At 50.2% G+C, this 20906-nt stretch overlaps 1 protein-coding gene across 2 annotated transcripts in view; it reads right to left on the bottom strand.

Moving 5' to 3' along the window:
• Positions 1 to 2938: 2938 nt before the first annotated feature.
• Positions 2939 to 20906, bottom strand: part of FZR1 (fizzy and cell division cycle 20 related 1) — a 43105-nt gene continuing 25137 nt past the window's right edge. For both annotated transcript variants that reach the window (XM_074978482.1, XM_074978481.1), the window contains exons 6-14: positions 20596 to 20678; positions 18153 to 18336; positions 17837 to 17902; positions 16225 to 16327; positions 15356 to 15540; positions 14223 to 14456; positions 14022 to 14126; positions 13020 to 13112; positions 2939 to 6329 (exon numbers count right to left, since the gene is read on the bottom strand). In XM_074978482.1, coding sequence (XP_074834583.1) covers positions 6288 to 6329; positions 13020 to 13112; positions 14022 to 14126; positions 14223 to 14456; positions 15356 to 15540; positions 16225 to 16327; positions 17837 to 17902; positions 18153 to 18336; positions 20596 to 20678 — 1095 coding nt within the window. In that variant the 3' untranslated portion in view covers positions 2939 to 6287. The remainder of the gene's footprint in view (positions 6330 to 13019; positions 13113 to 14021; positions 14127 to 14222; positions 14457 to 15355; positions 15541 to 16224; positions 16328 to 17836; positions 17903 to 18152; positions 18337 to 20595; positions 20679 to 20906) is intronic.

Genomic DNA, 20906 nt, shown 5'->3' with positions numbered 1-20906 from the left:
GTGCTGGGACAAATCTTTCCAGGTGCCGGGCCTGGAGAAGAGGATGGTGCGTGGTGCCTCAAAGAACTGGGTGTGGAGCCTTGGCACGGTGGTTCAAGTGCTGACCCCATGACGAGCTGACGGAGCCGAAAGTCCCATGAAAGAACCACTTACAACGATTCACACAGCAAAGAGCGAGAGAGCCCCAACAGCCTGCATGAGTGGTACGAAGAAATGGAGGGGTAGTCGGGGTGGGATGGTCACTGCACTGGGCCCTTCCAGGAGGCTCCACAGCCTGCCAGTGGGTAGCAGCCAGGGTAAAACTTCCTGGCAGTTGTGCGCACTCACCTAACTCCAACAGACATGAGAGCGCATCAAAGGAGACACTCACGTTTGCACTTTTTCCTTGAGAGGGAAACAATGGCTCAGGCTGAGCACTGTGCGTGGACAGATGTGCCCTGCTGCCCCCAGGGGAAACCCACTCGCCCTCACTCCCACGAGCTGGTTGGTCCTGAAGCACAAGAACATAACATAAGAACAGCCATTCCTGGGTCAGACCAAAGGTCCATCCAGTCCCGTAGCCTGTCTGCCGACAGTGGCCAGTGCCAGGTGCCCCAGGGGGGTGGACCAAAGACAATGATCAATCAACTTGTCTCCTGCCATCCATCTCCAGCCTCTGACAGAGGCCAGGGACACCATTCCTACCCCCTAATAGCCTTTTATGGACCTAACCGCTATGAATTTCTCTAGCTCTTCTTTGAACTCTCTTGTAGTCCCGGCCTTCACAGCCTCCTCTGGCGAGGAGTTCCACGCGTCGACTGTGCGCCATGTGAAAAAGAACTTTCTTCTATTAGTCCTGAGGATTTGCTTATCCCCGGCCTGGTGCACACTGCTCATGGATGACAACTGCTCAATAATAACAGAGAGGAAGCTGTGCTGGTCTATATACTATCAAAACAAAAAGCAGTCAAGTAGCACTTTAAAGACTAGCAAAGTAGTTTATTAGATGAGCTTTCATGGGACAGACCCACTTCTTCAGACCACAGCCAGACCAGAACAGACTCAATATTTAAGACACAGAGAACCAAAAACAGTAAGCAAGGAGGACAAATCAGAAAAAGATAATCAAGGTGAGCAAATCAGAGCGGACGGGTGGGGGGGAAGCCGGCTGCCAGCTTTGTCCACATATCTTCTCTGGAAATACCATCAATGGACCTAACCAGGTTACTCACAGAATCACAGGCACTTTCTCATGCTCCTCTACAAACATCATATATGCCATCATGTGCCAACAATGCCCAGATGCTTTGTATATTGGACAGACTTCTAACTCCCTTAGACAAAGGGTTAACAGGCACAAAACAGACATCAAAACACTCCAGATCCACAAACCAGTTAGTCAACATTTTAATGGAATGGGCCATTCTGTCAATGACCTCAAGGTATGTGTGTTACTGAAAAAGAATTATCCCACCGTTCTGGAAAGGGAAACAGCTGAGCTGGCTTTTATATTCAAATTCAGCACATTAACACATGGTTTAAATCATGATGGGAACTTTCTGAGTCACTACAGGGGCTCATCTGCATACTTGGCTCAATCTAATTCTTGACCTTCCCTCCCCACCCCTCCACTCTCTGATTTGCTCACCTTGATGATCTTTTTCTGATTTGTCCTCCTTGCTTACTGGTTTTGGTTCTCTGTGCCTTAAATATTGAGTCTGTTCTGGTCTGGCTACGGTCTGAAGAAGTGGGTCTGTCCCACGAAAGCTCACCTAATAAACCATTTTGCTAGTCTTTAAAGTGCTACTTGACTGCTTTTTGTTTTTAACTGCTGAATAAGACAAGGTGGCTGAGATGATACAGGCAAGTCTCACCTGTAACCTTCTGACCATCCCCACCTTGTGTAATACCTTGGGACTGACATGGCTACAACTACTCAGCTTATGGTGCTCGGCATGTCACGCCACCCTGGGCAGTCAACGCCAGCATCCCAGACTCTGTCCCTGGGGTGCAGGCTTGTCTGGTCACTTTCCCAGGAGTGCTGCCCACCTGGCCTCTAAGCCTCTCCTTTGATGCAACTGACACAAATGTCTGAATAGGGTGATGCAAAATCCTTTGACAAACCTCTAGCTCGCTCTCGTACACTGGTCCCACTCACTCCCGAGGCTGGTCCCAGCTCACCGGGAGATACACATGCTGCTTGGGAGGCACACGCTCAGGGATCCAATTGCAGAACATTCTTTGCTATCCTGGCTCCAGTTTTTAGCCACAAAACTTGTTGCTGTTTGGCAGAGTCTGATTTTTGGGGTGGTGGGGGCGAGACACTCCCCGTTAGCCTCGAATCCCAGAAGCCTGATACTCTGTGCTTGATTCCCCACATCCTGGGGACTCAAAGCTGGGAGCCAGCAACTGGTCACAGCACAGGCTGTCAGTGTACCTGGCAAAGTGGGGTTCTGGCCACGAAAGCTTATGCTTGAATAAATCTGTTAGTTTTTAAGGTTCCCCAGGACTCCTGGTTGTTTATAAGGTTAGTAGAAGCCAAGACAGCCAAGGGAGAAAGGCAGGGAGCAAGGTTTAAATGACGAGCAAGCGAAGACCAAATCACAGAATCGCCAGTCACGTCCTAGCTGCAGATGCTTTACAGCTGGGTATGCTGGCAGCAGAAGGAAGCCAGCTGGGTTTCCAGATCACAGCATCAGGAGAGGGCTACAGGGGTGGGACACTGTGTGAGTTGTGAACAGCTAAGATGGTTTGGAACGGAACATTTCAAAAACGAGCCGGGACGTCATATCTGCAACGCTGACTGCACTGGCCCTGCTCCTCCAATCAGGCCCTCGTCCCAGGGAAATCACTCGAGTACTGCGAGGGGGAAGGGCCCACTTCATACTCGAGTGCAGGACTCCCCCCAGCGCTTTCAAGCACATCACTTAGCAATATCACGTGCAGCTTTAAACAGTGACAGCAGGCTTAAATTCACAACGTATTTAATGCCAATTACATTGCTTTACATGAAAAAAAAAGTTACACTGGTCCGTTTTTTCACCATATGATGCATTACATGTAACAATGCCACAAGTTCTTCGAAAGTACCTGCATAAACTCAGGGGGACCCTTGGTTCAAGCTGCCTGAACTGTACAAGTCAGAAATGTTACAGAAGTAAACGCGAGTTTCTCTGCTTCCATTCACAGCACTACGGCGCACGCTCCAGGCAGCCCAGCGCTCCACGCGAATTGCATAATGAGAGTCTGCATGCGAACACCCCCTAAAACCCCCTCTTTGAGGACACTCCACAGGTCCCAGTAAACCACCTCCTTTGGCAACTGCACGTGACATGGGAGCAGGGGATTGCTGCTGGCTTTTCGACGTTCGCTAAAGACGGTCTTTTACAGCGCTTTCCCCCTCTAGACAGGTAGCAAATACATGCAACCAGCTCTGGGATCGGGCATCAACTCGCCATCCCTGCAAGGCAGAACAGAAGGATCCCCATCGCAGGTAGCCCAGCCTGCGGAGCAGGGGAGGGATGGGAACACAGGGAGGATTCTGAAACAGCGTGACAGAAGTAAGGGGCACGTGGCTAGCAGAGAATGCCCCAGGGACCGCACAGATGGCTGCTCCCTCTTGCCCAGGTCTCTGCCCAATGCAGTGCCCTGCTTGAGATTTGAAGCGTGACGCGCACAGCTCCCAGCATAACTGCAACCCAGACTGCAGGGTTTCCCTTCTCCTCCCTCCTTACATTGCTGGGATCACTCCAAACCCAAACCCCCCAGGCTGCTCCTCCACTTTGGGAAACAAAGCCTCTTCTCCCCACCAGCTCAACGGCTTCCTTCAGGGCCTCTGCAGGCTGCTCGCAGGCGCTGTGCAAGCCGGCCTCGGGGACAGCTGGGGCAACCACATGCCTGACACCCAGAAAAGCTTGCTCCTCTCCATCTTGTAGTTCTGGGGTGGGAAGACCGCGGTTGCTGTCAGTATAATTACAGGCCCATCGCCAACTAGCCCGTACGTCTCCTTCCGGTCCCCATCCCGCCGGGCCTGCACACACCTCAGACTCTCCACCTTTTGCTGCACATGACACTTTGCGAGGGTCGGTCTCATTAGGTGGACACTTGGGCAACTTGAGCACAGACAGATTTATGTCCTGGTTCCCCCCTTTTCCTGTTTGCGGAATGTTTTGTGAGTGGTTTGGACTCCGAGTCAGGGGACTGGGAGTCATCCCAAAACGCAGACAGCACACGAGGAACTGCCCGGCCTTCTCCCACGCTCAGATTTAAACACAGGCATTCCTGTCCTCCGGCCCCACCTCCACTGGGGGATGGAACAAGCCCCCATCCCAGCCACACTTCACTCAAAGCAACGCCTTCAACGCAGACAGGTCAGCCTGGCTTAACCTCTCCCTAGTACTGTGATGGCGCCAGCTCTGCAACAAGCAGCAAGAGGAATGGGGGCGGGGGAGAGACCGTGCCTCAGAGCTTTGTGGAGAGAACCAGAGCAAAGCAGATCTGTGCTGAAGTTGCTTTTCAGAGGAGCGTGGGAAGGTCCCTCTTCTGGCTTCAAGAGCTCCAAAGCTGTCCGCGTCACTAAGGAACACTCCTAGCCCGCTCCGGCCCAAGAAATACTAGCTGGAAGTGGCACACCTCAGGCAAGGCCATGGTGCAACGGAATCAACAGTTCTTTGCAATTCTCTTTGACAGACTGCTCCCTGAAATCTGCCTTTTCTTGTGCTCTAGAGCAGCAACTGACTCCCACACATCCCTATTCCCATCCCACCCCCCACCGGCAGTCTGATTTCACAAGGAGGTATCTGCCTCCATACTATGTACAACAGGACATGGTCTATACACACACCCACACACACACCCACCAGCCAACAGAAAAAAAGAAGACAGCACTTACATCCAAACACAGTACAAAAGGAGACGACAAAGGGGCGAACAGCCAGATGCACTGCAGGTGAGCCTTGGCACATGTACAACGTAGGCAGAAACTGGCTGCTGCAACCATAACAGCTTCTCTTTAACTTAAAAGCAAGACGCACGCACGCACACACACACACTCAAGTGCTTAGCATCACACCCCACTGCATTATTCCAACCAACTGGCGGGATCGCTCTTCCTGAAACTTAAAAAGTGGGTCTCTGGTGCTGACCTAATTGAAATTTAAAAAAGCAACAGTTCTCTCTTGCCTAAAAACCTTGCACACAGTCTTACAAACACATGATGTTTCTTCCGTCCCATGTGGAAGACAGGCAACAATCAAAGAACCTTTGTCTTTGAAAACAGATCTACAATAGTCTTTTTTTTCCCCTAAATCCATCTCAACTGCTTTTGTCCTCAGAAAGACATTCTGCAGCAATCAGCCTGCAATAATTGGCACAGTATAAAGCTCTAAATAAATACTTCTGGGTCATTTAAAAAAGCCATTGTTTCCCCGGTCAACTAAAAGTCTTACATCCAGCTTTGAACATGTAATAGCAATAATTCTTTTAAAAAAATAATCATCTCTCTGGACTGTGTAGTAATCTTTCCTTCAGAAGAGGCAGCTGCTGTTAAAACTTTTTTAAAAATTCTCAGCTCCATTTTTTAGCTAGATACTAAGAGTGCTGAAAATTAAAGGGTCTGAAGTGAACAGTCAGGTAAAGTATTAGTCATTTTTTAACTGAACAGAAAACTGTGTGTCTGAAGGAAATAAGCACTTTTTCCTGCTTGGAGTACAAGTCCCAAGCAAAACCAAAACCCTTCTACATTCGAGAAGCATATTCCCAAGGCTAACCAACTTTGGTCCTTTCCCACCAGTGCAATTGGCGGAAGTTGGACTAACTCCTGCTTCCAAAGAAGTCTGTCAAATCAGAGGATGAGCAAGAGCCCAGAGCAGCTTCCAGAGCCCTCCTCGTACACAACCAGACCCTGCCCCACCCATCCGGAATACTCATCGCTCCCAGAGGTTACAAAGCAGCAGTTGAGATGCCCTTGGCCTTGTCTTCCTTATCATGGTCCAGAACACACAAGCTCTACTCAAAGTACAAAATTAGATACTTCAGGATTTTTTACCCCCTCTTGCACCTGTTCTCCATTATGAAGGATGAATTCTTGCCCCTTTGACAGTCCCCCTCACCCTCCCCGTCCCACCCCAAATACTGTCCAATATGGTTCACAATCATGTATTTAATAAGAATCTTGAAAGTCCATCCTCCAGACCCACTGGCACTCCCTTCCCCTCTTTCGGTTGATAGCAAGAGGTTCCATGCACGCCAAGTTAGTGGTTTTCTGCAGGCTCACTGTCCCGGGGTTTCCAGGGGTGCAATGACGATATTTACCGTATCCTGGTGAACAGATTCAGGACAGACACAGATTCCTGGGGTGGGGGGAGAAAAAAAAAAAAGTTTTGAACCCAGGATCCTGATAACTATTCACTACGAAGCCAAGTCGAAGGCAGACGGTCCACCACTCTACCTTGGTGCTAGCCCACAAACAGCTGCGTCTGCCATGAAGCCAGGGCTCAGGGCAAACCAAGCCGAGAGAAGTGATTTGGGGCTTGTGCAACATTAGAGGGCAAAGAGTCACAAGCACCCTAGAGTCTGAGGCTGGCCAGAGATCAGCCCTCCTGTGCATGGGGAGCATATGGGCTAGTTTTGTAACACAAGTTTCTGTGAAACTGGGGCTGAGTCATCTGAAACTAGATGAAGAGATTGGCAATCAATCCACTAACGTCTGCTCTTTGACTGTCTCCACGATATCTTGGCTCCGGGCATCCTCTGCTGCCTCTCCGTATCTGCTCAAAACGTCTTGAGACTACTTTGCATATTGAGCCCTGCAGAAAATTTTGCTGACCACCCCCCACCCACAAACAAAGTTGTCTCTGGAATGGGGACAGTTCTCAGGGACGTACCGGAGCTTGACTCTCTCTCTCTCTCTCTCTCCGAAAGGCATTGTTTCAGAAGGCTGCACCAGAACTGAAGATTACATACACAGAAGACACTGCACCAGGGTATTAAAGAGCTAGCAAGGAGCAGGCTCAGGTGGGCACCTTGTAAAAAGGGTTACTCGCCCTTCTAATGGTTGTTCTTTGAGACGTGTTGCTCATATCTATTCAAGCTCGGTGAGCGTGTGTCACATGCAGGACTGTTGGAACGTTTTACCTTAGCTGCTGCCCGTGAGGTCAGCTGTGAAGCACCAGAGCTGAGCCGACCCAACAGCTCCCCAGGGCCTCCTTGCTGGTTACTCCCCCAGAGAGGCAGGAGGGTGGGATCTGAATTGATAGGAGCAGTATGGCTCAAAGAACAACAGTTACAATGGTGAGTAACTGTTCAAGTGCTTGCTCAGCGCGATGCACGGTAGGTGATTCATGAGCCAAACCCAGGAGGAGGAGGAGGAGGAGGAGTCACTCTGAAGGCCAAGTCCCGCCTAGACTGCTGCACAATAGCACAGAGTGACGTGTAAGAGTGTACGGACAGGTGTCCCAGCAGTGTACGGACAGGTGTCACAGCTCAATAGATGTCCTGGAGAGGCACATGAGCCAGGAAGAGAGTTGATGGGGCCTGAGCTCACGCAGAGAACACCCTAACAGGCGGTGAGGTAACCTTAGGGAGGTTGTAACACATTTGAATACAGGGTGTGCTCCAGGAAGAGACGCTCTGCGATGCAACTGGAAGCCCCTTCATTCAATCAGCAACAGGCACAAAGAGCTGCAAGGTCTGGCTGTTCAGGTGGCAGGGTCTGAGGAGCTTCCTCTGGAAGAGTGGAAGGATGAGGGTCCAGAAGATGACTAATTGTAGACTTTGGAGTCAGAGATGTGGCTGAAAGCTGAGGAGGCGGCATCGTGCCCTGCACCTGATGGTACACCCCAGGTGTCCAGACCTGCCACAGGGATGGGGGCCACTGAGGAGCACCCGTGTCCCTATGCAGGCGGGGGTCCACTGGGACAGAGTGGTCGGACAGAACGGAAGTATGGTGCGCTGCAGCAGATGGGCATGGAGAGCCGAATGTGAGGGGAGATCAGAAGGTGTCAAGCTGGACTAGCATGGAGAGCGGGATCTGCTTGCAGAGCAAGAACAGGCCCTTGAACGCCATGGGACTTGACCGAGGCAGTTGTACCCAGGGACCCAGATCCAGTTTGGCTGGAAGAGCCCAAACTGGAACGGTATTGAGATTGACATAGTGCCGAGTGTCGTGGCGGTGGGGAGAGTGTTTTGAAGAGCTGAAAATGGAGCTGCCCAGCAGAGACCCTCAAATGGGAGTGGCCCTGCATGGAATAGGATGGAGATCTTTGCCACAAGTGCACCTGGCACCACAAACAGCCACAGAACTCAGAGCCAGGCTGGGACTCCAAGCAGCCAGGCACTTGTGCCAGAACAAGCTCACCCATGAGTACAGGCTTGCCACTGGAGATACTCCAATGGGCAAAGGCCTCAGCCTGCACCGGGGATTACACCATCTCAATAAGTCCCTGCAGTGCCTAGTACGTGCCAGGCGTTGACGAAGGGCCAACCAACACTGGTTCTCCTCTTGGTGAGTCAAGGAGGGCAGGGCTCAGTGCATGCAATGCCACCATACCAGTCACAGGCCTTAGGGGTGTTGATTGCCACCTGCACTGAACACCTAGAGTTTCACTGGGTTGGTGCCGACGACTTGGGCATCTTGGAGGCACATGCCGGAGAGTGGCAGCAGTGCTGGGGTGGAGGTTTCGGGGAATGCCGGTAACAGGATGAGTCCTTTTTTGCCATCGGGCCCGGTGTGGAAGGTGGCATGCTTTGCACCGAGAAGCTGCGTGTGGAGCCCTGCTGCAGAGGTTGAAGTGCTGACTCCATGAGAGCTGATGGAGCCAAAAGTCGCACTCTTTACAAGTCTGGGGCTTGAAACCCCTGCAGATTTGGCACTGATCAGTCTGACGAGTTTCCCCCAAACAATGAAGATCAGAGTTGTGGGGGATACTCTTTGACATAGACTTCAAGTAGGAGCTGCACTGCTTGAAGCCCTGGGACTTTTCTATGTCCCAAAGCCCTGGAAGAGACACAAGAAGAGAAGGGAGACCCTCCCCTACCCACTGACTGCCTAACCCTCGCTAACTAGAGAACAATGGCTCTGCGAAAGAACTATTTACACACTGAAGGACAGTCAGGCCGACAGGGTCATACATAGGGCTCTGCACTGGCTACACAGCTGACCTGACTGGTAACCCCAGGGTAAAATTTTCTGATAGGTGTGTAGACACACCACATGCATGACTAACTTGAACACATACGAGCAAGCACTCATAAGAAGAGCCACCGTGACTTGAAACTAGCAGTATGGCACAAAACCAGCACAATTACCAATGGTTCAGACTTCAGAATGTGGACGCCCCACTTTAAATGGAGACCTTGAGCAGTCACTTCGCTGCTTGCTGCATTCCTGCAAGTTCTCGTGCGATCAATGCAGAAGGTCAACGCCCCACAAACGCCCCGTGTGCCACGCTGCATGCGCTGGATGCGAGTGCAGCTTTGGGAAGAACATGGGTGAGTGGCTAGGTTTGTTGATGTGAAATGGAGAGGGAACTTAGGATGAGGGCGAAGAGCGACTCTATCCGTAGTAAACACCGTATAAGGAGGTTTTAGCCATCAGGGCAGCAAGCTCCCCAAGCCTCCTGGCCAACATGATGGCAACTAAAAACGAGACCTTTAGCGACAAAAGGAGCCAGGACCATATTGCTGGGGTTCAAAGGGCGGCTTCATGAGGCAGTGGAATACATAGTTAAAGTCCCAAACAGGGACTGGGAGGCGTACTGACGGAATGGTGTTCTGCAGACCTGTCAAAAAAAGGTGTGGTGATAGGAAGGGAGAGGAAGGAGATCCCATCCTCTGCCCGGTGGAACGCAGCCAGGGCTGCAGCATGCACCCAGACGGTACTGAGGGCGACGCCTGACTCATGCAGGTAACAGCAGGCAGTCAAGGAGGGCAGGAAGGGGTGCGGCGGGAGGAGGCATAGGATGATTAGCGCCCAGCCATTGAGAGACCCATGTCCACTTGTAGAGGTAGGACCTGTGGATGGGTTCACTGTTAACGAGATTTTGGCATTCTGGAAATAAGGAGCCACGTATGGAGTCACAGCTGGAGCGAACTGGGGTGAAGGGTGTGGCAAAGAGGAAAGGGATATGGAGTTGGCACAGACAGCCGGTACAGGTAAAGGATACCTAGTCTGCCTTGCCCATGCTGGGGCTATCAGGATGAGGCAAGTCTGATCCAGTCTGACCTTGACCAGAAGCTTATGAAGTAAGGGAAGGGAAGGAAATGCATAAAGAAAGGGCGCATCCCATTTGACAAAGAAGGCACCCCGCAGCAAGTGCCTCCCCGGACCCGCTCTGGTGCGGCACCAATAATACTTTCTGCTGACGCAGGCTGCAAAAACAGGTCTCTGCACGGCTGGCCCCAAAGCTGGAATACGTGGCTGAGAGCCACGGCTTCAGTTTCCCACTCAAGGTGACCGCTGAATGAGTGACTGAGGGCGTCTGCAGTCACGTTCAGTACCCCGGGGAGATCTGAGGCACTGAGTCTGCAGTTTCATGTCTTTGGCGCACAGGGACAGGGACTGAACCCCACCAGTAGGGTTGATATAATAGATGCACATGGTGTCGTCTCTGTTGACTGGTCTGTGTGCGAGGTGCCATCAGAAATGCTGGCAAGCTCCAAGTTCCAGTAGATTTAGGTAGAGTGTTTGCTTGGTGAAGGACCATTTGCCCTGGACCATGAGGGAACCCACTTGGGCTCCCCATCCCATAAGGGATGCACCTGTAGTTAGGGTAATAGACAAGGGGCGGTTGGCGGAACAGCACCGCAGTGAGAACATTGACCAGACACGTCCACCATTAAGGGAACCGAGAGCATATGGTGGGACAGCCACTGATTTGAACAGTGGGTCCCTGACCAAGGCGTAGCAGGTGGCGACCCAGGACTGGAGGCACAGCATATGTAGTCTGGCCAGCTTGACCACATATGTGGTGGTGGCCAGGTGACCCAGCAACTTGAAGTACATGCACACCGGGATGTCAGGAGACAGTCGTGTCACCAGGATGAGATCACACAGGGCCTGGAATCTTTGAACCGGAAGAGTGGCCCTGGCAGTGGTAGTGTTTTTGTGGGCCCTGATAAACTTGAGAGACTGAGTAGGTTGAAGTGCAGACTTCTCGCAGTTTATGTGGAAGCTGAGGCTGGGCAGAAGGTCTGGGGTGATCCTTACCATGCAAAGGGCCTCTGGAAAAAGGGGCCCTTTCATGAGGCAATAGTCCAGGTACAGGAAGACAATGTAGGTGGGGGGGCCATGACTGCCAGGGTCTTGGAAAACACCCTGAGCGCGGTGGAGAGACCGAATGGGAAGACCCAGTATTGGTAGTGGTGGGATCCCATCATAAAACAAAGGAAGTACCTGCGTGCCAGGTAGATTGTGATGTGGAAATAGGCATCCTGTAGGTCGAGAACTCAGAGACAGTCTTCTCTGTTCAGTGCGGAGAGAATGGTCACAAGAGTCACCATTTAGAATTGTCAACAGAGGACGTATTTGTTGAGCCTCCAGAGGTTGATCATGAGCCTTCACCCCCCACTATTCTTCTGGGTTAGGAAGTACGTGGAGTAGAACCCCCAGCCCTGATACTCTGCTGGGACCAGCTCGACAGTGCCCAGATGGAGGAGTTGCTATATCTCTTGCTCAAGTAGATTCTCATGAGAAGGGTCCCTGAAGAGTGACAGGGCAGGAGAGTGAGCAGGGAGGGTAGAGGGAAGCTGCATGGAATAGCCCCAGGCCACTAGTTCCAGGACCCACTCATCTGAGGTGCTGGTGGCCCAGCGATGGAAAAAGGTTGGAGGCGGTGGAGGACTGGACGGCAACCAGGCTGAGATGGCTGGAGCAGGACGATCTCCTCAACACTGCTGCTTAGGCTGTTGATGGTGGGGTGCCGTGGTTGGTGTGGCTGTCAGTGAGGTTTTCACTGCTGGGACCTGTGCGGCTGGCAAGGTTCATAGTGTTGTGGTTGCCGATAGAACTGCTGTCATGGTCTTTGGTAGGGAAAGTACCAAACCCGCTTAAACACAGCGTACGCGGTACGGTACAGGAATGGTTCACTGAGCATGGGACCTTGTCAGTCTTCTCCGCAAACAGGTGGTGTTTGTTGAAGGAAAGGTCCTCTACCTTCTGCTGAAGGTCTTTGGTATTGGAGGTGTCAAATGCTGGCGGCTCAGATCCAAGAGCATCCATTTGAGTGGCGCCGGCTTAGATGGTGATGGGGACATCATGGTGGCCTTTTCAGCTGGCACAGCCCTAACCCAGGGTTGGACCCACCTTGGCGGTGGGGTGTCAACTGAGGTAGAGGGATGCGCCAAGTCTGTACCCTTGGTTTCCCATGCTGTTTTTTAGGCAGAGGGCTGCTCCAGTACCAGTGGTTGGAGGGATTTCTCACATAAAGTAAGTCTTGAGCCTATTGGCTCAGTCCCTCCTGGCCCTCACTATGAGGCTTGAGCAATGGGTGCAGGATTGGGTTTGGTGAACCTCACCCATGCAGTTGACGCAGGACACGTGACCATAAGAGGCCAACACAGCTTCCCTGCACATTGCACGTCGCTTAAAGCCCACTGAGCCCAGCATGGTAATGACAAATTCTAAACACTAAGCCCAAGTAAAAAACAATGTTTTTCAAACTTTAACAGGAAAGATAACGTGGAGGACTGAACAAACGCTAACGTACTCTTCTTTTGCCTTTCAGCGAGAGAGGGAGTACGAAGCTCTGTCTGCAGCTGGGGACAGCAGAGGAGGAACTGAGGGGTCTGTGCTGCATGTGCGCCAGATAGCATGAAGAGGCACTACAGGGAACCACAGCTAAGGCAGAATCTGCGAGGATGCACTGACACCCAGAGTGGAGCACCTATGGGGACACTACTCGAAGAATGAGTAAAGTAACTAGTACAACTGAAGGTCACACAGCAGTTGACTACACATACATCCTATTGGAGGGACCTCCCTCTCTGGGCTTAGCTTGCTACAGAAACAGGACCCAATTTGCCACACACACTACGGAGTTTACCTTTGTTGAGCGGGTTTTGCTGAAGACATTCCAAAACCTCAGGGTTTCATCGCCCGCCCCTGTAACTATGGCCTCCCCATCAGGAGACATTGCCTAGGAGAGGAATGAGAACACACAGAGTCTTCAAAGATATGTTTGCTAAATGGTAGTTTAAAATGAAGGGCCCCCCACCAGAACACATTTAATTGCCTTTACCCTCTCTCTAGTAAACCAGTAAAAAGACCCTGGCAAACCAGGCCCAGCTGCCGCCTTTGTTTTCCTCCTGGATCAACAGCACTGCAACCCCATAAGATGGAGAATTTGGGGAATTAGTCTTAGTTTATGCTGCTACAGGGTATACAAGGGTCATTCCTATTCTCTCTGGAACTGCTTTCTCTCTAATGCAGCCAGAAGTACGCTGATAAGAATGCTAACACCTTGTTACACATTGTTAACTAATGAACTAGCTGTGATGTTTAGAATAGTTTGAGACTGGTTCACCTGATCCCATTCCATGCTAAGGCCTCACCAAGTACCATGAGAGGGAGAACAGATCAGAGACCACTATCAAGAGGTAGAACTGGATTAAAATTGGACTGGATGTTTTAATGCACAACAAAAGGAGGGGAAAAAACAAAAACAGCAGGTGGGGAAGAAAGGAGTAAAAATCTCCTTTTAACGCTGAAGGAGCTTTTGGTGTTATAAGTTTCCCTTAAGAGTCCTAGGATCTGTTTGCTATGCCAAGTATCTGCACTCGAAGCAAGAGGACTTCAGTCTGACAACCTGAGGCTTCCTCAAGGGTTAATTTGTGTCACTTTTGGGTGCAGGAGAATCCCTCCTGCCAGAGTCAGCTTGGTAGAATGAAGCTTAGCCTTGTTTGTTTCACTAACCAAAACATGGACCACTAAGCCAGAGGACACCAGGACTAGCCACTCGGGGTTCTGTTTGTGCTGTGGCCAGGTTGTACGCTAAGAAAGTAGTATAGGAGAGGTCACTAAGTGAAGGGCATAAGTTACAGCTTACCAGGTATAAGACTCTGTAGGAGTGCCCAGTGAGTTTTGCTACTTGAGTTAATGAGGGATATTTCCAGACGAGAATCTGGTTCTGCGAGTAGCCATGGGTACTCACCTGTAGGGAGAAGGCACAAGAGTTACGTGAGTTGGTGTGGACAGTTCCTGACCCGTGAAAACTTAGCAGCAGGACTCTAACCAAGGAGGCACTTACTAGCTCATTGGCATGTTTGGACCAAGCCAGATTGCACACTTGTGATCCAGTGTCAATGCACTGCAAGGGCTGCCCGGTCAGGGTGTTCCAGAACCGTATGCAGCGGTCAGCTGTCCCACCACCTGAGGCCAGCAGACCATGCTGGTGTGGAGACCACGCGATAGCTTTCACAGCAGCTAGGTGCTCTGTATATTGCTGGACGGGACTCAAGCTAGAGTGATTCCACACAAGGAGCTGGTGAAGAGAAGAAACCAGGCTAATTAATACTCCACTCCAACCTCTGCTCCTCAGCTCTCCAAACTGAGGAAGTAGTACCAGCTACAGCCCAGCCTGGTGAAGGCAGGTGCTGAGCAAGCTTGCCCTGGACAGCTTGGCCAATGTACCTCCATCTTAACATGATTAGCGATTCCTGTACTGGGGTCTCTCTCAGGGACAGCCAAGCCTTCTTAACTCAGGGTCATTTTGCACTTTGGGGCTAGAGGATGAGCTGCAAACTCATGTCACTTGGGCTATGTGCTGTGTTGAACTCTGGTCTCTTGACATGAAAGCCTTTGGGAATAAGCCATCCACAATCACTTTGGAAGTCTATTCTCATTCACTGGGGAAAACAGAAGTTGAAAGAGCTTGCAACGCTGTATATTCTATCACACCAGTGTCTAAGGAGTTAAACTGTGCAGGAATCTATCCTAAGGCACTTTCAGAACTGTTCTTGATGCCATATGTAACTCCTATCTGTTCTCTGGTACAGAGCAAACTTGAGCTGTGCAAGACAAATCTGCAGAAGGGAATTTCAATGTAAAACTAAGTTATGTAAAACTGATAGAATGTCCTCCACTGCACAATGCCTAACTCCACTTCAAACCAAGGTCACTGAAACCTAACATCCTTGAGGCTGAACATACTGGGTAGATACCCAAGCACATTAGGAGGGGCAGAGCATAGGTAAACTGAAAGTCATAGGATAATCTAGGTTATGTTTTGGGGCAGAGAATCATCTCGTTTATAACAAAAAGGCATCTTCAGAAAAAACAGAGGGAGCCTGTAATTAAAAGCCAACATTAGCTTTGAAAGAAGGCAGATTTATGATTGGGCATGCAAATGCCAAGGCACATCATCAGCAATCAGTACCATACCTTATTATCATTTCCACCCGATGCCAGGAGCTGGTGGTCTGTGGACCACTTCAGCCCACACACCTCCTGCCTGTGGCCCTGAAGCCGTCGCTCAGACTGTAGTGGGGGAGTCCGGATGTCTCTCTGAAGGATCATTCTGTCCCGACTGCCAGAAGAAAGCTGGTCAGCATTCCACGCCAACGCACCTGTAATACAAGCAAAGGAACCAAGTGAGAATTCCATGAAGTGATCAGTGCAGGATTCCTAGGGTTAAGTATCAAGCCACTACAACCAGAAGAGGATGACACAAGTATGTTAAGCAATTTTTGTTGGAAAAGCAAAAAGCTTTTTACAAACACAAACCCTCTGTGAGTTCATATTACACCCACTTTACAGGTGGGTAAATTGAGGCATAAGGCATGTAACAACTTGCCTGAAGTCAGTTGTAGACATCGGAACAGGACTCAAAAGATGTCCCGACTCCCAACCCCTGACCTGGTCACCAATCCATGCTGTCTCCTTGTAAAAGCTATTCCCTGAAAAGCAGGATGAACTGGAAACCTCAAGCAGCCAGCCTGAAGGGTCGAAACCAATGACATTCAACAATGTGTATCAACAGGACACGCCTGGGATGCCTCATCTAAACACACCCTCCACAACCGTATTTGGCCATGATTCACAGTATCACCCTAAGAGCAGGGTGGTGCAATTGAAAAGGACTTGTTCAAAAAAGCTATTTCACAGGAAGCTTGGAGGAAGAGTGGAAGTAAATCATAAATTGTAATATTTCAGTATAATAGTCCATGTCTATAAGGGACTCCACTTCTATCTTAGCCAATGCCATTGTCAAATGGCAAGCGTCAGCCCTCTGCCCCTCTGTTCCTCCTTACCCACTCTAGCGGTGTGACCCTCAAGCATGGACAACTTCTTCCCTGCAGCTGCATCCCAGATCTGTACAAAGCCCTTGTGAGTTCCAACTGCGACTAAGTTCCCCTAAAAACACAAAAAGAAAAACTTATAAAATCAATAAAGTTAGTAGTGAGGAGACGTACAAAGAGATCCAAGAGCCATGCACCAAAGTCTGAGCCCTGAAAAAGCAAAGGGAGGGGAAGGAGTGTTATCTCAGAAATTACACAGCTTATAAGATCTGTCCTGCTCAAAGAAACACCATCTGGTAATCAGCAAAGAGCTGAATGGAAATGCAAATTTCTGCAAATACCTTAACACACAATCATTAAAAAGATTTGCTGTAGAAATGAAAACTGTATCAATAGATCCTTTCAAAGCTAACAGACATTTCTTTATAGTGCACCTTTTACCCAGTGCCCTCTAAGACTGACAGTCATTAGCTAATTTCCTCCTTTATCCACAACCTGCCTCATGTTTTAAAAGGGGAAACTGAGGCACAGGCATTAAATGACACCCCTAACATCATACCGTGAGCTGTTGGTAGAGTTGCAAAGAGAACCCAGCAGACACTTTCTGCTTGCTAAAGGGACCACGAATACCTGTCCTGTCTGCAAAAGCTACTGATTTAAACAGGATGTGAGATACCGTTGAACTGCTTTGCAATGTGATGTATCACTGCAGCCTCAGCCAGACAGACTGGATTTCAGGCATTACGCAGATCAAACAGAGCACCTGGAAATTGACTACAGATATCTGTATTCACAGACCAGTCCAAGTCCATCCATATTACCCTGCTAGGCAGGCAAGGTGCTTGATTTGGGGAGAACTCCACACATGCACACATCTTAGGCTTTAACAGAAAGGAGAGAGAAATGGATACTCTTGGGCACCTCTTCACTGAGGTGAGGTGTTGCTCTCTGAACTTGATCTAGCACAGGGCTCTGCAACCAAAATAGCAAGAAGAGCCATTTTTTCAAATTCAGTTACAAAAAAATCAATACTTCCAGAGCTGCAGTGCACGTGAATAAGAGACAATCCTTAACAACTAGCAGCAAACCAGACTTTGTCGCCCCGAGTTTAAGAACAACCCCATGATTTGTACCAGTTAGAATGTTCAGTTGCCCCCAATCCCCTGACGTAACCCCCCTCAGCCCCAAACCACCCCACTTCGCAGGCTTAACGTCCCTCAGCCCCAAACCACCACCCCATCCGCAGGATGAACCTGCCACAGATGGTGGGCTCCATGCACTGCTGCTGCTCCTTCATGGCCACTGCTACCTCCCCTCAGCATGGCTGCACAACTCCAGCAGGGGCAGACTCAGTTGCGCCCCCGCCAATTCTCCTGCTCCCTTCCCCAACCTGTGGTGCAGGCGGCTCCCTGCTCTGCCACCCTGAAATAATGGAATGAAATGGAACTGGTTTAACGGCTGGATCCCTCCTGCCACTAAACCAATTCCATTTTGTTCCATTATTTCAGCTGCGGCAGGCAGATGTTCTGAAATGAAGAGCTCTTACAAATGCAACCGACGTTTTGGGTGCTCAGCATCTCTGAAAATAACATCTTATTGGTCTGTGTGGCAGTATCATACTGACCCGCTCTGACCAGCCCACTGATGTCACAGAATCGCCTTCCACAGACAGATCACACAACCGGGTCACCTTGAAAATTAGGAAATAAAGATGGAAATTAGAAATACAGAGGCATCAGCTTGGTACTAGGAGGTTAAATGCTAGTAGATTAGTAATTTGGAACTAAGAGCTCTAGTATGTTGTTGCACAGCACAGATGGTACTTTCTAGGATACTGGAAAGAGTACTGCAGTAGCCTAGGAGACAATGGCTAATCCAAATGACCTGCTGCTCTCCATTGTACATTTTCCCAAAGCTACAAAGAAAGGGCCAGGCCTTACCTGGCTAGTACAAGCACTCCAAAGGTAAACACAGGTACCAAGGCCAACACTGAGTACATTGAGAGAAGACCAGTCCACGAGGTTCAAGTAGAAGTCATCCTGAAGCTCTGGAGCATCCAGCACTTTGAAAGGAATCTTGGAGATTTTTCTTGTTGGTTTTCGAGGTGATCTTAGCAACTTCTGACTGTTTATACAAAAAGAGACTTTGGTCTTGGGTTCTTTTTTTGTTTGTTTGTTTTAAAACGCTGAAGGTAACAAGAGATTTAAAGAAATTCTTAGGTTTTGATCACTGCATTTCTACAGAAGAGGAGAGATGGAAAGAGTCTTCCAGTGCTGCAGCTGTCCTGATGGAAGTAAAGGACACAGAACGAAAAAGAGGGAACCTGCCCTGTGACACTGAGCCACGGAGAGTTAAGCAATTGCAGGCCGAGTGACCCCAAATCATCGTTTGACAACATATTACAGAAGTACTGAAATGGTAACAGGGCCATTTCTTGTAGATTGTTATAAGAGACACATTAACTAGACATAGGCTTTGTCTACACCAGCACTTTTAGAGTGGCTTTCCTCCCCCCCATCCCAGAACAGCCTCCTGACTCATACAAGTTTCACAGACAGATGCTGAGGTGGCAAACGCTAGGTCAGTGGGAGACACTCTCCTGCCAACAGCTACCGCCACTCATTAGGAATGGTTTAATTACGGGGGCAAGAGAACTCTTTCCTGCTGCCACAGAGCGGCTCCACAGGAGACCTTACAGTGGAACAGCTTAGTTAAGCAGCTATGCCGCAGTATGGGCTGTAGTGTGGCCTTAATGCTTTGAACTGTAAACCTGTGTTGTCAGAAAATTAGAAGTAGATACTTACAGTATTTACTTCTGTTTGTGAAGTTTATCAGTGTGATCTACTGAACTTGTAGGATGATAAACTTCTATTCCTATAGTCTACTTGATTCAGACATCAAAAAGGACTATTAACATTTAAAGCAAACTTGTGGTGTAATAGTACTGCCTACATTTCCTCTTTGATGTTGTAGAAGACTCTGACCTGTGTGTGGTTAATTTCCTTATGCTAATCCGACGACGGGCAAGATACTGCCCACTAAAGCTTTTAATGCAGCCCAGCCCAGTGCACAGAGCAGCAGCTCTCTCTGGGCCTCTGCACTGTGGAGGAGGCAGGGGAGAAGCTTCACATGCTGCCCCCATCCACAGCAAAATCTCTCAGCTCCCATTGACCACTTGCCAGTCAACAGGAGACAAGAGATTGTGCTGGGAGCAGGGGCAGCATATGAGGACACCCCCACCCCCTGCCACAGCAGAGAGCCACATGGGGTGGTCTAGGGCTGACAGAAAGCTTGGAAGTTTGCCTGGAAGTGCTGCTGGCCAGGAGCAGGTTAGGTAAGTGCCTGCCTCAGGCAGTTCTCCCCAGACCTCAACTCCCTCCCAGATCCTGCATTGCCTCACACACCCCTCTCCCAGGCCAGAACCCTCTCTGGCACCCACACCCCTCCCAAACTCTGCACCCCAACCCTTTGCCTCAGGTCACCCAAACCCTCTGCACCCTCCTCTCCCCGGCACCAGGTCACCGCTTCCTTCCAGACACTGCTGCTTACCTCCCCCAGGCCAGAGTCCTCTCCTGCACCGAGAGCCCCTCCTGGACCAGGCACTCAATACTCTGCCACAGGTCACAATCCTCCCTTTACCCAAACATGCTCTCGAACCCCCTCACTCTCTCTTGCACCCCAGTTTCCTGCCCCTTCTACACCCAACCTCCCTCCCTCCCCACCATAGGCACGTGAAGCCCTTGCCCATTTACCAAAACCTTGGCATGCCCCCCACATCCTCTCAGACCAGCATCCTGGGCTGCAGCCCACACAGCCCCTGTTCCGGGCAGCCCCTCCTGCTAGAAGAGGCAGCTTCATGCTGCAATTCCTCCACCTCAGCTGGAGCTGCATCACTGCAAGAGCCAGGAAGTTCGGTCCCTGTAGCTCCTGTTGGCCGGGAATTGTGGGGGCAGGGCTCGCAGGTGAGCACTGGACAGTATGGAGCCAACTGTCTCTCTCCCCCTGCCAACAGGAGCTGCTCCAGGTAAGTGTCCTGCACCACAAGCCCATCCACCATGCTGTCTCCCTCCCAGACCCCACACTCCAGTCCTGAGCCCTCTCCTGCACTCTGACTCCTGCCCCCCAGCTCCTCACCCCCCCACCACAGATCATCCACGTGCAGAATGAACACTACCTGCACCAATACAGAGATGGCACGTTGCACATCTCTACACTGAGGGACAGAAAAAAATCATTCCACCCAGGGACATAATATAAAGGGAACTTTGCTCCTTCTCCCTACCTCCCCTTCTGCAATCGCACAGCTGGTTATGCCGTCAGTCAAGAGAGGTACATAAGAGCCTCTGCCCCACTCCCCCCACACCCATAGGCAGCCAGCATTACCTTTTGTTGCTGACGGGTGATAGGGAATATGGAGAGACCTCATTGCCATCATCTGGACTGGAGCGTTTGGTGCTGAGGGAGTACTGCACAAAGAAGAAAGTATCAGCTATTAAAACCCCACACAGTACAGGGCCTGAGGTGCACAAACACCTACAATGTAATTAACTGACATACAGTACCTAGTCAGAGGGCCCTCCAAAATCCTGCCTGGTGGCAGCCCCGTTGTGTTTTACTTTTTAGCCTTTCCAGTCCCTTCCCTTTAAAATCCCTTTAACATTGACAAATTAATTTCTGTTCAATTTCAAAACCTC

Source organism: Carettochelys insculpta, chromosome 27 (assembly GCF_033958435.1).
Source record: "Carettochelys insculpta isolate YL-2023 chromosome 27, ASM3395843v1, whole genome shotgun sequence".
Taxonomy (NCBI): domain Eukaryota; kingdom Metazoa; phylum Chordata; order Testudines; family Carettochelyidae; genus Carettochelys; species Carettochelys insculpta.
This window is presented reverse-complemented; position numbering and strand designations above follow the sequence as displayed.